General features: G+C 34.7%; 1 protein-coding gene across 4 annotated transcripts in view; it reads right to left on the bottom strand.

Moving 5' to 3' along the window:
* Positions 1 to 307: 307 nt before the first annotated feature.
* The window catches only part of PAX3 (paired box 3), a gene marked incomplete at both ends in the record, with an annotated part of 96,060 nt that continues 80,091 nt past the window's right edge, over positions 308 to 16,276 (bottom strand). For 3 of the 4 annotated variants that reach the window (XM_083364296.1, XM_083364298.1, XM_083364297.1), the window contains 3 exons: positions 308 to 728; positions 2,403 to 2,649; positions 15,216 to 15,430. In XM_083364296.1, the coding sequence (XP_083220422.1) occupies positions 694 to 728; positions 2,403 to 2,649; positions 15,216 to 15,430 (497 nt within the window). Of the gene's footprint in view, positions 729 to 2,402; positions 2,650 to 15,167; positions 15,431 to 16,276 lie in introns of those variants that run through there. The other variant, XM_083364299.1, reaches the window with a different exon arrangement.

The raw sequence follows: 16,276 nt of genomic DNA, 5'->3' as shown, positions 1-16,276 counted from the left end.
CTTGTTTCTTTCAGGAGGTAACATGGACTAGGAAAATTTCAAACACAAACAATCTTGCAAAACTTTTCTGCATGTTACAAAATATGTCATTTGCTGTTATGAAGAAAAGTTCTTTTGTATGTGACACTTAGCAACAACAGGATTACAAAAACAAGAAGATAACCAATAACTTATTTGTGGAAGTCTCCAAACATCTAGCCTAGCATCCTACAGACTTTAACATTTCCTTTCAAGGTCATTTTCCAGTGTGTTAAACAAGGTTCTTCAGCCCATGCTTTGCAAACTGGGCACTGTCAAAAGTCGGCACTGAAAGTTTCAAAAAAATGTTCTAATTTTGCAGCATTCAGATCACAGTGTCCAAGTTAATCCATGGATCTTCATCAGTCTAAAAATGGAATGCTTACTTCACCCCAGCAATGTGAAAATGTCTATTATTCTTATTTGTTCTTAGCTAATGCCATAGTGAACTGAACTCTTATTTGTGATACTGCTTGTGGTCTTTATTTTCTGAGCTGCTTTACCCAACCTGTTCAAACACCATATTGAAAGCACGGATGAGAAAAGAAAGTCCCATTTATCACTAGTACGATCTCTGCATTCTGGGCCTCATTTTGTGTGAGAAGATTGCTCCATTCCAAATACTGGAATGAGACCAGGACCAAGACCAACTTTAATGTGAAATGGACCATTCACTTATGCAATATCTGGCTTCAGATAATGAAAGGCACCTGTAAAAAAAGAAAGAAAGAAAGAAAGAAGAAGCATAATAAGCTTTTTTAAGTCATGCTATGACAACCCCACAGCAAGGGGCAGTGTCAACTACAGGTTGACGTTGTCATATTTAATACTGATATATCAAAGGAAAGGGACTAATATGCTTATTCTTAGACAAGTTTGACAAAACTCTATGTATCTGGGATTATATACTATAATGATTCTTGAGCTGACCTCATTAAGAACATGTGTTTCTAATAGTGGAATGCCAGTGGTTATTTCATTTTGGACAACCCCTCTGTTTTACCTAATGGCAATCAGGTTTCATGTCTCAACAATTAATAACATCAAGATGTTGTTGACATCACTTTAGAAAATAATTATGCAGCAGAAATGTTGCTGAAATAATCTACCATCATTGCAATAAATGTATCTAACTCTACAACAGGAAAAAATACATTTTATTTGTTTTATTCCAAGCAAATATTATATACCATTAATAAAGATAATGTGTATCAAATATATCTCTTTCACTTGTGTGTATGCATTTTATGGTTTGAGAAGCATCATGACCCCATCAAGTTTAATAGAATTTGAGTTTTTAAAAGTACCTTGTTTCTCATATCTCTCAAAACTTACATTTCAGTACACTGGTGAAATTCTTGTTGCTATATACCACAGCCTTTATTACAAGATCTGGCTACCCATCAGATTTTGTTGAGAAAGATATCACTTTCCTTCCTTTCTCCAAACCATTGCTGGATTACATTTTTAATCCCACAAACAGTATAGAAGGCTGGTTAGGAAACAGCAAGGTCACTGAAAATACAGTAGTTTGCTAATGCACACAACATCCCCCAAATCATCAAGAGATACATCAAGGCAGCCTTCCCAAACTAGGTTTCCTACAGAGATCCTGAATGGCAGCCTCCATCATCACAGCTAGCATAGTCAACATTACCTGGGAATATATTAGCTAGGACTGGTATTTGAATGTGGCCAGGCTAGGAAAGGATTGATTAAGGCATTGCATCCAATGTGCTGCAAGCCAATATAAGTACAATTTTACTGATTCTGATTAAAGGCTAAACTTTGAGTATCCATGGGGAAAGAAGGAAGGGGAAGCTAATCACACAAGCACCTTGAATAAATACTCGTTAAGATATCTTGACACAAGTATGTAATCACATAATTTACACAATTATATCACTGTGTTGTCATCGTTTTGGCATCATCAGGTTTCCTGCAGATGTTGCTCGGTTGAACTATACTTATCTGATCATCACCATGTACAGTAGAAAAGACCAGCCTCTAAATATAGTCAGTCCAGAACTAATCTCCCACAGGTTTATGACTAAATATTTTTCATAAATTGGCCATAAATTGCTCCAACCTTTGGTCTAACTGCTTAAGGCAGTATGCACACTTCTCCTGCCTTCAGTTTTAGCTCAACAATACTGACTTAGTTGGGGCAGACAATCGAATTCTGCTACTCATTTAGGTTGCCCAGCCAAAGATAGCTTTGAATTTGGTTTCTCACAGTCCAAACCAGCACCTTAATTGCTCTGCAGTTGATGACTGTTCATTGTTTGAATGAGACTCTTGATTGGTTTAAAAAAAACCCAGAATCTATGATAAAGACATAGATTCCAGGAACACACATACATTGTTGATGACTTAATACTCACTTTGTCCATATTGCCCATACTGATAGCCTGGGACAGGATCCATACTGTAAGCAGTAGTGCTGTATGTTGGTGGGCAGTATGACTGAGATGTTGGCAGGCTATCTAAACTTTTCATATGATCAAGTCTTTGACTACAGCTTGCGGACACTGTGGTGGTTGGCTCTAAGCCCCCAGTTAATGGTGACAAGGCGTAGTCAGTTTGGGGTTGGTGAGGGACTCCTCCATGGTTAGTTAAGAGGCCCATTACCTACAATAAAAAAGAAAGGGAGAGAAGGTGAGGTTAAGTAGTATAAAAACTATATTTGAAGCAATCCACAAATTACTTTATTATTTTTGTATCTATTACTTGATTTCTGCATAGACACATCACATAAACATCAGCAATAACATATAATTGGCATTTTATTCTAATATACAAACATTCTGTATTTGATCCCAGAAAATGTCTTCTTTGGTTTTCTGACGTGTGATCACAATGACATCTTTTATATGTAACCAAATGAAGTTTCCACCATGATTATTTTTAAAGTGCTAATATTCCACAATGTTAGTACTTTAAAATTGTATTATTCTATTCTTTATTGTTCTGTAAAAAAAGAAGTAGCATTTGTTTAACTGGTGGAATCTGGTTTTCCCATTAAAGAGTTTATGTTGTTTTCCAGTCACATGGTAGCAGATGCTCAAGCTGTGAAAACCAATGTGTGTCCTGATCAACATCGATATTCTGCATATTATAACACAGATACAAACCTTTCTGGTATTTTATATTTTCACACAGCAAAGAAGGAGCAAGCACAGCCATTCTGGCCCCACTTTTTTGTTTCCTATCCTTGCCTCTTACCTTGTGTTGCAGGCAAAGATGCTTGTCTGCTGCCAATGATATCCTTTAAAATGACACACAGGGCAAAAGAACAATAATACCAGCAAAGAAAAGACAGCATCAAATCTAAGCTACAATTTTCTTTAAACTTGATTGAGAAATTATGGCTTTAAATTTACAAGGGAAACTAAAACCAGTTGCAAGATCAAAGATAGTCAAAAGAACTAGAAATGCCCTGTGGAGGTTCAAAGAGAGATGTGTTTGGTTTGGTTGTTTTAATCAACAACCCCCCAAACATTTAGGCAACAAAAGTCATTAGCTGTAGTGTATTTTTATTACTTTTGAACATTGAACTGAAAATCCTTTTCTTTAAATCTCTAATGTGCACTGCAAGGCCTGCATAATGCATATTTTGCAAAACTACACAGTATATAGTATATATACATACAAACACATACACACATATGTATGGTTGTGTGTGTATACAGAGAGTGTTATGTTATGTTATGTTATGTTATGTTATGTTATGTTATGTTATGTTATGTTATGTTATGTTATGTTATGTTATGTTATGTTATGTTATGTTATAATAATAAATAATAATAATAAATAATAAACCTTTATTGTCAAAGTACAACATGTGTACATTGAGATTAGCTGAGCCTCCCCCTGTGCTCTCTCCCCCCAACACACAGTGACAACAAACCCTCCATCCCACCACACTATGTGAACCAACTACACCACACACCGGCCTCCCAAGTCAACTCTGCATAAGATTACATCCCATTCAAAAGCCTAACAGCCCACGGATAAAAGCTGTTCTTCAGCCTGTTGGTACGGCTGGTTATATTCCTATATCTCCTACCAGATGGTAGGAGAGTAAAGAGATACCGTCCAGGGTGTGAGTCATCCCTGAGAATCTTCCTCACTCTTCCAAGGCAACGAGCCCTGGCGATGTCATCCAGTGGTGTCAGGGAACAGCCCACAATGTCTTGTGCTGTGCTCACTACCCTCTGTAATACTTTCCTATCCGCGGCTGTCAGACCGGCATACCAAACCACAATACCATATGAGAGGACGCTCTCTATGGTAGACCGGTAAAAGAGGGTCATTAGCTGTTGTTCTACCCTGTTCTTCCTCAAGATCCTAAGAAAGTGAAGCCTCTGTTGGGCCTTTCTAGCCACCTGGGTTGTGTTAACTTTCCAGGTCAGATCTTCACAGAGGTAGACTCCCAGAAATTTAAGGAGGGAACTCTCTCTACACAGTCCTCCCCGATGTAAAGTGGGGCAGGTTCCTCTTTTTTTCTCCGGAAGTCTAACACCATCTCTTTCGTCTTGCTGATGTTTAGGTGCAAGTTGTTGTTACTACACCATATGGATAGTTTTTGTACCTCCGCCCTATATGCTGTCTCATCCCCACCTGTAATAAGACCCACCACAGTTGTATCATCTGCGAACTTGATTATCGCAGTGGATGGGTCAGATGATACACAATCATAAGTGTATAAAGTGTATTATGTTATGTTATGTTATGTTATGTTATGTTATGTTATGTTATGTTATGTTATGTTATGTTATGTTATGTTATGTTATTACATTACATTACATTACATTACATTACATTACATTACATTACATTACATTACATTACATTACATTATTATATGGACTGAGGGGTTTTAATGATTTTAAATTGAGATTTTAATTCTTGGGGCCATATTTAATTTTATTTTATTTTAACTTAATTGTATACTGTATTGTTTTTAAATTTTGCCCTGTAAACCTCCCTGAGTCCTTCGGGAATAGGGCGGTATACAAATTGAATTAATAAATAATAAATAAATAAATAATCATATTATTGAACATGCACCACAGCACCTCTTAAATTTTTCAAAATCATGGGACACTTGTTTTATATTAATGAGGAAAACCTATGATTTTTTGGCTATCTTGTTTTGCAGAAAACATGTGTGAATTTGAAAAAATAATTGTGCACTCTAGCAAGTCTACAATACAATATAAAAACATCTATAAAATTATTGAACCTTTTTTTAACCTCTAAAAATGTGTTGTCTTTTTAACACAACCGTCTCTCAACAGAGAAAGCCCTGTAGAAGAGGAACATCTTCAACTGCCTTTTTAAAGAATAAAAGGTGGATGTCATCAATGGTAAATTTGATTTGTAATGTGTAGTTATGACTGAGGATACTATTTTCTGAGTTTCCATCACCATAGTGTCTCTAGGGGTATCTGTAGCAGCCTCTATAGATACCCAGATTCTGTAGGGTGGACAGATTTTATCTGGAAAAGAATCTTGAGGTAAGGCTAACATTATCATAGTTTCTCTGAAGCTACAGAAATATAGTTAGCAGATGTTATAGACAGTGATTCAGGCATTTTTTCTTAGATAGGAAGTTAGGACCACACTGAGTAGATAAACTTTTCAGTTGGATCCTTCACTGCAAATGAAAGTATCTAGAGTTCACTCAATGCTACAGCCTTACTAAATCCCTTTATAAACTAACTGGAATTTTGTGAATTGCCCCATACAAACGTTTGCCTTACATCATATAAATGCAAGCAGCTGGTATACAACTTCAAAGTCCAAAGATTCAAAAAAACCAACCCTAATCTACAAATGCTGTTTACTCTCTTTTTTAAAAAGCAAAATAAAACAAACAATAGTAAAATTCCATCCTAAATGTTGCAAGCCTGTTAATATTCAATAGTTGTAGTAAATTAATTTGGAAAACAGCTGTTGAATTCATAAATTCCATTTACTACTTTCACTAATTAGATTTAGTTGAATTCCCCAGTTGATGCACTGGAAGAGAAAAGAACAGGATTTTAATATTTTTCCTCTGCAGGGCTTGGGGAGGGGGGTGTTGTATTAAAAATCCAGGAATCAAGATTTTTAAAAAATATTATACATTTTATGGGTATTTTTAATATACTATTGTTGACTTGCTACAGTTGCTCAAATAGGCAGAATGCAAATAATTGCAATTAAATAAATATGTCAACAGTTTCCCCTCAAATCTCATTCTGCAAGTTATTATAACTCTGCAATTTTAAGCTCAATGAATATACCACAATTTCTAGGAGGACAAATTTTGCTGACTAAAACTAATTTTATAAAAAGCTAATTTTATACTAAAATATCAAGCAGAAATTACATTTTCAATAGATAATTTTTGAATAAAGCTGTAGTTCTGCCTTTTATTGTGTGGCTTTTCAGTATGCCAGTATTTCTTTAGGGTAGCTTTGAGTTGTATTTTGGTCCATAATATCTGCGTGGTGTAGAGTAGAATTATGCTTCCCAAGACTTCATTCAATTTAGCAAGATATTATGATGGTCCTCTTTTCTGTTCTAAGCTTTGTAGCATTTGGAATTCATATTTCATTTGTAACAGGGATTACTCATCTCCAGATTCTTCACTATCGTTTTAAAATTTGCTTCCATCTTGTTTAAACTTAATAAAAATACAAGCAGATTAAATTAAATTAAGTTTTTAACCATCATTATCAAGTATAGGTGTTATGCAGTAGCTTTGAGGATGAAAAAAAGTGACATCGCTACTAAACTGGACCAAAATTGTTGTTTCAGAAATATCTTCAGAGGCTTTCAAACTTGTGCTGCAGTTGATTAGCATCTCAATAATTAGATTTTTGGGTCCATTCTCTTTGAAAGTCATAAGGAAAGTAGCCTAAAGGCAGAAACTCTGCCTTGTGATATGTGTCATGACCTTATAGCACTGGAACAAGGAGTAACTGAAAGGGCACTGTTGGCTTTCACCTAACTGCTTGAACTAATGGAGAACTTATTCTGAGACACATTTAAAAGTTTGTTTTCCCAAGGAGTCTACAAGGGATAAATAATACACACAATGCTTCCCCAATGTGGTATCTTCCAATTGCACCTGCAGCTTTCTTCTTTCCCATCCCAATCGGTGTAGCATACAAAAAGACATTTCCAGTTCCTGTATTTTCTAATGATATAAATTCAACTGTAACAGATTCTTTTTCTAAGGTTGTGCCTTTTCTGGGAAAAAAATATATCATTGTAATTTAGATTATTGTTATTTTACAAATACGTGAATGTGGCAAAAATAGGTCTCCTCAAGTTTGACTCCTAGCAAAAGCATCCATGTGGTTTTCCTGGCAGCAGTATAGAAGCTGCTTTTTGCCACTGCCTTGTTGGGGGATTAAGTTATCTATTTATTTGCTTCCTAGTCTGGTCAAAAGTCTTAGACTTCAGAGATAGTCACCCATCCAAGTGCTAACTAGGAAAGAGTTCACTTTGCTTAGCTTCTATGGTTAGTCAAGGCCATCTAAGTGCTGCCACCTACTGAGATTTATAAAAAAATATGAATGGGGAAGAGGTGTATTTACATTATTTACTTATTTGTTACATTTATTTGCTACTGTTTTTGCCATGGGGCTATTTGAGCTTGACATGATTCCCATGTGGTTGTTTTCCTTTAAAAAAATTGTATTGTTTGAAAGCAGACTTCTGCATTCATTATATTAAAGTGTTATTTTAGCAAATCTGATAGAAGAAAGACCATATTATTTTGAAGTTCTTTTAAGGCAACATTGTTTTATATATATTATATGCATCATACATTTTAATATTAGTCTTCTTTGAACTTCCAACTATAAAAGAAAAAGAAAAACAAATATGAACTAAATCTATTCATGTGTTAGCTGTTTGGAATATGGATTCATTCCTGTTAACTTCAGAAAGAAATGGAAAAAAACCCTCAGAAGTTCAGTCTAACATGGAGTTTATTTGTTTCCCTGACAGATTTCATTCAGTTTTTGTTTACATATCTGTGTAAATTTCAGCTGAATCAAATGTATTATTAAATTGGATTCTACTCAAATTAGATGAAAAGTGAAAAATTGTGTCTCTTTAATCAAAGATCAAACTCTTTGATTTATGTAATTTTTATGTAACTGAAGTAAAAAAGTAAAATGAAATATTTTCAGTGCAGCAGCAATTTTTCTTCACAGATAATACCTATATATTTATTGTGTTTATTAATTACATCCACTGACACATAAATATCTAGCAAGGAGTTATAAAATATAAAACAATAGAGTAATAAATCAAAAGATATCACAAATAATGAAAATGAAATATAACATGAATACTGAAAATAAACATTAAACATAAAGTTGTAGGTGCTGTTGATAAGAGGGACCACTCTAGAGAGGTGGACATGTATCTGAACTCTAATCAGTGCTGGGAATGGAATATCAGATGTCTTGTAATTAGTGCACAATTTCTGATTTCATATAAGTAGTAGGCCTCAGCATATAAATTTAATAAATAAATATGCACTACTGGTGCACAACTATATTATGAGCTTATATACCGTACAGTACTATTTATTTAGTGATAGTTTCATTTAGTGAAGGTTTGCAGTGATGAAAAAGCAATTTTACAACCACTCCTCACATTTACAATCTTTGCAGGTCTTTAAAGCAAAGCAAAGAAAGTAAAATAAGCCCAGTTTTGTTTTTACGTAGTGACAGTTTCACTAAATAATCAAGTTGCCAGTGCCAATTGTAGTCACTAAACAAGGATCACCTGTTATGTAACAGCCTCTGAGATGGTGACAGCACTTGGCCGACCTTCAAAAACTGAATATGTTAGAGCCCAGGTAAGAATTAAATGGAAGACATCAGGGATCCTAGGCAGAAGGCCAGACTAAAATATTTAAAAGAAATCCCACAAGGAAGCATGGAAAATCAGTTCTGGATCATTGTCAGGAAAGTTTAATATCTTTTTTTCTCTCCCATATATTCATCTCGTCCAGGTGTCAAATTTGATTCAGGATCTAAACCACCCTTTTTACCCAGCTCTAGTTTCTCATAGGATATGGTGGGTGTATAATTTTAATTAGATTGAGCCTTTCAGTAATATTGATTTACAACAAAATTGCTATGTTACTTTTCTACGTATATTTGCTATAGCAGGGAACTAACTCTGCTATGAAAAACAGTCACATATATATCCTTTAAAAATATGTAATGGGTTCCACTTTCAGTATATAATAAAGAATTCCCCAACATCTATCAAATTATTAAACAGGACATACAGTCAAATGATGTAAATTCTGTTATTTCAGTGAAATATGATGTCACTTAATAGGACTGGAATTACCGCAATGCTGACATACTATTAGCATTGTAAAATCCTCACATGTTTTAATTCATTTACGCATGCTTGCATGTAATATGCTCTGTAACTATGTCTACAATGTAAGTGATGGGAGGCAAGCATGTTCTGTATTTGGGGGCTATTTTTTTTCCTCGCTCTCTCCTTATCATGATTGAAACTTTTAATGAATCAACACCAAGAAAATTATTGGTGCTGTTAAACTATTAAGCTGAAGTGACAGGATCATGAGTAAACTTTAGTGGAGTTAATGACACCCTCTTATCTGACCCTGACACATTTGCAGCATGTAATTTACAGAAGCTCTGTCCAGGGAATCTTGAAAAATGCTCCTAAGGATGTCAGGGCGTGGATCCATTTTAATGTAAAACAGATGTGGGTCACATGCTCTCATTCATCACTGCACTGAACATTTCAAACTACTGCTTAGATGGATGGCATTACCTGCTGTGAACCCTTTTTCCCTAGGGAAACCCACTTCCCCATTTATCCTAAAGTAAAAAAACAAAACTCTTTTCTTCAGAAAAGAGATGAAATTCTGCAGATCATCTCACTGACTCACACGTGCCAATAAATCCAGTTTTTAGAGTTGCAATCAACTATTATTTAAGTTAAAATATTTTAGGCAAACCACCATCTCTCAGATTCACTCTTTCATTGCATCTTATGTCTTACTCTTTTTATCCCCCTTATTTTACACTGCTAATTATATATTCTACCCCTCGTCCAGATTATTTTGGATTGGTATTCCATATACTTAAAGAACTAGATTGGCATTTATGAAAGGTGATAATGTAATAGTGATTTTGTGTATGCTGTGCAATTACTTTTTGATTTCCTTCTTTACTGTAAAGGTTAGATATGTGATTCACTTTAAACATCCAGGACTATATAATTCTCCTTGGCTTCATTAACATGTATTATTTAATCATAGATAGGTAGTCAACTTACAACAATTTATTTAGTGACTGTTTGAAGTTACAATGTCACTGAAGAAAGTGACTTATGACCATTTTTCACACTTACAACTGTTGCAGTATCCTTTTGGTCACATGATCAAAATTCAGATGCCTGGCAACTGACTCATACTTATGACAGCTGCAGAGTCCCAGCTAGTGTGATCTTCTGGCAAGCCAAATCAATGGGGGAAGCCAGATTCACTTAACAACTGCATTACTGTCTTAACCACTGCAAGGTATTCATTTAACAACTGTGGCAAGGAAAGTTGTAAAATGGAATAAATTCACTTAACAACTGTCTTGCTTAGCAACAGAAATTTTGAGCTCAATTGCAGTTGCAATTTGAGGACTACCTGTATTATTCAAGTGTACTAAACACACACAACAAATGAAGGACCAGCCACATGCTTTCTATGGAACCCAATGCAGATTCTTTTTCCATCTATTTCCTGAGTCCCTCTTTGGGGGAGATGAACAGTACAGAAGTGTGAAAATAAACAAATGGGATTTTTAATAAGATTAAATTTAACAGCAAGTAACAAATATAAGGGCTGCTGTTTTCAAGTTGTTCAGTGTTTTTCTCAAAGTTTGTGCTTACTGTAGTTTGTTAACTCCTCAATGAATTACAGTAATAGAAAACTGACATACTGTGATATATGAGAAATTGGCAAAGTCAGTAAATCTTTACATGAACTTCTTAGATTTAGATTAAAGTAACTTTGGCTACAAAGAATTATTTTATATCCAAAAGCTTCGGTTAAGTTCATGTATCAGGCTGTCAATATTCAACAATTTGTTCTCAATCCAAAATATCCAACTTTAAAGAAAAATAATAATACCACTCTAAATGCCAGAGGTAAAGTCTATTTCACTTTCTTTAGCCAAACAAAGCATCATTTTTTGTTTCTTTTGTTCCCAACTTGAGAATATGGGAGGAGGGAATTCTGCACTGCTACAGATGTCATAGTGTATACTTTTTATACAAGTTTAAAACTGCAAAAGAATCCAGAATTCACTATACTTTACCTAACTTCTCAGTAGCTCCTGAAATAATGTTATAAATGGCAACATCTACGAATTGTCACTCCTCATTATTAAAAATGGCATTTTGATACTAAATGGACTTTTTCAGACATAAAAATAATTTTTAAAATATCTCTTATCACTTTTTTCTCATATATCAATGCATATATCTGATCTAATTATTTTGGTTTCTCAGATATAAATCCTTCCCAGTATGTCTTCTGAAAACAAACAAATACAATAGTAATAAACTAAAAAAATATTTGCTTAATGGTCTGAGGGCCACCTCTAGATCATAGAAGATTTTTTTAATACAAGGTATCCATTCATTCAGTTTAATGTGTTGTGGCCTACCTATGACTCTTTGATTTTTAGACAGCAATAATACTTTTTAGCAAATAACTTGACATGTGTTCACTGATAAACTGCAATGGTATGTTACAATATCTTAAATGTTGAAATCCTAAGTAAAGCAATAAATAAATGAATAAATGGACAGTATTGTACACTGAATTGTAAATGTCATTTAAAAAAAATAAAAAAGGAAGTATTAAGCAAATAATCTGATATACCAAATGAGCAGTGTTATTACATTCACAGCAGTAGTAGCTTTATCTCTGTGCTTTAGGCTTCATAAATGTTTATCAAAAGAAACTGATAAAATTTTGTCTCATTTGCAGAAAAAACAGCAATAGTCTGAAAGTTACTGTATGAACTTAGAAAATGTAATTTTAAAAGCTGACATTAAATATACAATTTATATACATACTGCACATGATGTCTGAAACTTGAGTCGTGGCAACTTGACCTTTTTTTCTTTTTGGTTTGAAATGTTTCCTGCTTACCCAAGTAACTTCTAAACAACAAATGACTCAACTTCCAGACAATTCTACCTGAATGACTGAAAATCTTCAGCAACATGCGGTATATTCAAATGTATAATTTATATAAATTACATATATTATATACCTCTGTCCTGTCCTGTTCTTGGGATCACAGAATGGAAGAATTTTTTTAAAAAAATTATGTAACTGATTTTGGCAACTGAATGCTTTCTATATGTCTTCAACCAGAGCACCTATCCTTACTGACTGCCTACAAGGGGTGATACTTCCATATGTTGAAAGCTCCAGGTGGCAAAGACCGCATGGACCCTTGACACAATTAACCTTTATTCCAACAAAGATCAACCATTTATGGCAGAAGAGCTCTTACCACCATCAGGTATTAATGACTAAAACAGATACCAGAAGAATAATCAGTCAAGCTGATGAGAAATACAGATTTGCTCTAAATCTGAAAGAAGTTGAGATGTACAGGTTTAGAACTAAGCCAAATTCTTGTTGGTTTTTTCAGCATAGATTAAGAGATACTTTATACTAATGTGGTACAGGACCAAAATCTGTTTCGCAATTTCTCAAAAGATGCCTCCTACCCCTCACCCTCAAAGTTTTCTATGCTTGAAAACTTCTTTGTAGTCTTTATTTAATAATATTTAATTATTAGACATGAGAGAGGGTGCTATTGCGGGCACAGTTTTTAATGTTGCATATCTTTTCATCACTCTGAAGATTCTCTGGCTCCAAATTTCTTCCCCTAAAACTAAGGGCAGAGAAATTGGACATATTATTTTTTTTAATGTTTTCAGGGAAAGAAGAAAATTTTCAACAAGGTTCTCACCCTTTTAGTGATTAGTACCCTAATGCCCAGTAAATGAGTTGCCTCATGACATCTCTCCTTGGGATTAAACTGAGGAATGAGGAGGAGGCTGCACACATACACACACTGAGACAAACACAAAACCCACCCAACCACCACCACCACCACCACATATATATATGCAATTTTTGCAAATACAAAAGTACTTTTTCCAACTTAATATTCTATGAAACCTAGTTTTACCTCAACTTTAAATAAGCTATACTATGATTTCAGCAATATCTTATCTTCAGGTAGCACCTGAAATCAGACTTGTGTGGGTGTTAAATTTAATACTCTATATCACTGCCAAAAGCAGATTTCTGCTGTTTTATACTGAATATAGTGCCTTCTCATACTAAATGTCCAACCCGTATCTGAAATAGCATCACAATCAATCTTTGCCAATATTCATAGCAATAAATTCTTAAATATTATGCCTTTTGTATGAACACTGTATTTCTTAAGCAAACAGCTCCAGACTGTTCCATTTTACTAACTCCCAGATCCCACTTTAGTCATCAAAAAGTGATTGGTTTATTTAATGGACTATCAGGAACATTAACTATAATTGATCCAAATATCACTGAACTTTTCCATTGCTCTTTGACAATAATTTTGTTTCCATTAGAAGAGAAAACATCAATACATTAATTATCAACAATGTGTTGATTCTAATGCCAGAAATTATGGGATCACTGCAGCACCATATAATGTCAAGTCTTTGTTAAAAACTACACTTAGAAATTGAGAATCTTGAAAACCCTGTTACTGAAAAATATATCAGCTTGTTTTCAAATGGCAGCCTATCTTTCTTTTGCTAAGGTCTAAAGCCCTACAGTTTTGTATTCCACTATGTGCTATAGGAATTGCTGAAACTTAATTACATTTACTGTTACAAAAAAATAGTTTATGAACTTTTGCCTTCGGGCAAAAATGTTTATTTCATTGCCTTTGCTATTCATCCTTTTCAACTCTATTGCCTTTGAACTCTTCAGCTGCACAGAGTTATCACCATGGTACAGAAACCAGGAAGTGTGCTCTGGAGATGCAGACCTCAAGTTGCAGAAAATGAAAAAAGCAAAAGAGATAGGAGTCGTTATTTTGGCCACCCTTTGTGCTATTAAAATCTCATTTTCTGCCTATTAGAATGCCCTCTTACTGCTTACGCAGTGGTGATAGTCAGTGATTAGTGTGTAATTCAGTATAATTGTCTTTTCACTTTTCATTTGTGTCATTCCAAGCTTCCTTCTGTTTTTTTTAACCCCACAGAGAAAGAGCAGAAAGAAAATAAAGCTGTTAAAATTCTCACATCCCTGAAGAGATTTCCTGATTGTAATTATAGATTGCTTCCTCCCCCCAATTCTGTGACATGGCTCAAAATTCAGTGGATACTTCTCCAAAACACCTGTGCTAAATCCACACTAATAGAATAAACTGCAGAATATTTTACCAGAAACTAATAATGTCAAGCTGAAAACTTGTGCCAGAAGAAGGAAGTTTAACCAACCTTTTCTGGCACTCAATTATCAAGGCAATTTATTAACATGATCATCCAGGAAAATCTCATGCAAATTAGGAAAACAATTATGTCCTTCAAGTCATTATAAGCTTCCTGAGAGCAGTAATGCTCTTAATTTATGTATTCATAATTTGATTATAGCTCAGCTTAATGTGGATTGCTCATCAGCTGAGGTAATGAGCAACCTACTCCTAAGGTTAAATTTAAACAGTACATATCTTTTTCATTATTTTCATGACAAAGAATCAAGACCGAAAATCAATGAGACTGTAGATTTTTTTTTAAAGGAAAGGCAGGGAAAGGAAAAAAATCAACTTTAAAAATATATATTATGGAAACATCAAACATGCTTGACAGCCGAATACAAGCAAAAAGGCTTTGGGATTGCTTTATGAAACATTGCCTTAAACTAAATATAAGCTATGACTTTTGATTCTGCCAGTAGAAAAGGGAGGAGGAAGGAAACTAGCAAACTGAAATCATGTGGCTTATATAAAGAATACTTTATGGTTTAAATTTGGCAAATCATTGTATGATGGCCTTGGGGAACAGACAATTTAGTTTGGGTATACAGCAAATCCTGTGTCTGAAAAAGCAGGACTGACCTGAGGTGAAAGGCCATTGCCAATGGCAGGGTTCATAGGATTTGAGGGCCCGGAAGGAGGCACAAAGCTGTCTGTATAGCTGGAAAAGCCGTGCCTTGTGCTTGGTAGGCAGTAGGCAGAGCTGCTGTCTGGATTTGAAGGGAGGCTGCTTTGGTGTACCGTGCTTGGTGGAAGAGGCTGAGGTCGGTGAACTGTACTGCTTGGGTCTGACACAGCTGCAATGAAAAGGGACACAGGTATGAATTTCCTCATTTTCCCATTCAAAAGCCAAACCTAGATCATAGAAAAGATCACTAGACCAGTTCCCAATATTCAAAACCATTCAGTGTTGAGTACACATCATGTGTAAAGCCATTATAAAACCTATTCTGTTTGGTTTAGCTTGCTCAAACTTAGCCAAGCTTATTCTCAGGATCACTTGGACTATAATGGAAGAGCAGGTTTTGGAGATTGGAGTCATACTTTTGTTTCTTACATGTCCTCCTTCCCCTTTGTGCTTCACTTCCTTATACATGTCTTGAGTCAGGAAAACCTTAGTTTTTAAAAATAGATAAGTGATGCAAGGGAAAGAGAAATAGGAAGAAGGATACAGGGAAGGGAGTCCAAAACATGGGACAAATGACAAAAGCATTAGGAGTGTACACTGAAATTTTGAAAGAAACTTATTGAACTATTGAGATAATTAATATATTATAAAGAAATATAAATCATCAAACTTTGGAAAGGATGTCATTAATTTAGGAAACTCTCAGATTGACCACTTTCATATGATTCCAAGTAACTCTAGGACTGCATCAGTAAACTATTAACTGTAAGTACTCATGTTTAATGAAACTACTAGGAGATTCTAACAATGGATTCAAAACTCTTGAGTTTTTTCAGCTATAATTCAGAATTCCTTGTTTAAACAACAGAATCCATGACAACAACTGATTTTAAGTTTTCTATAATAAAGCACATGGTTGTTTAATAAGGTTTCAGGACTCTTCAAATTCCGATCTGGCTTTTGTCTGCTCAAGTACTATATCCAACTTTTGTCAGAATTTATTCTTGGAGCCAGC

Source organism: Vipera ursinii, assembly GCF_947247035.1.
Source record: "Vipera ursinii genome assembly, chromosome: 5".
Lineage (NCBI taxonomy): Eukaryota > Metazoa > Chordata > Lepidosauria > Squamata > Viperidae > Vipera > Vipera ursinii.
This window is presented reverse-complemented; position numbering and strand designations above follow the sequence as displayed.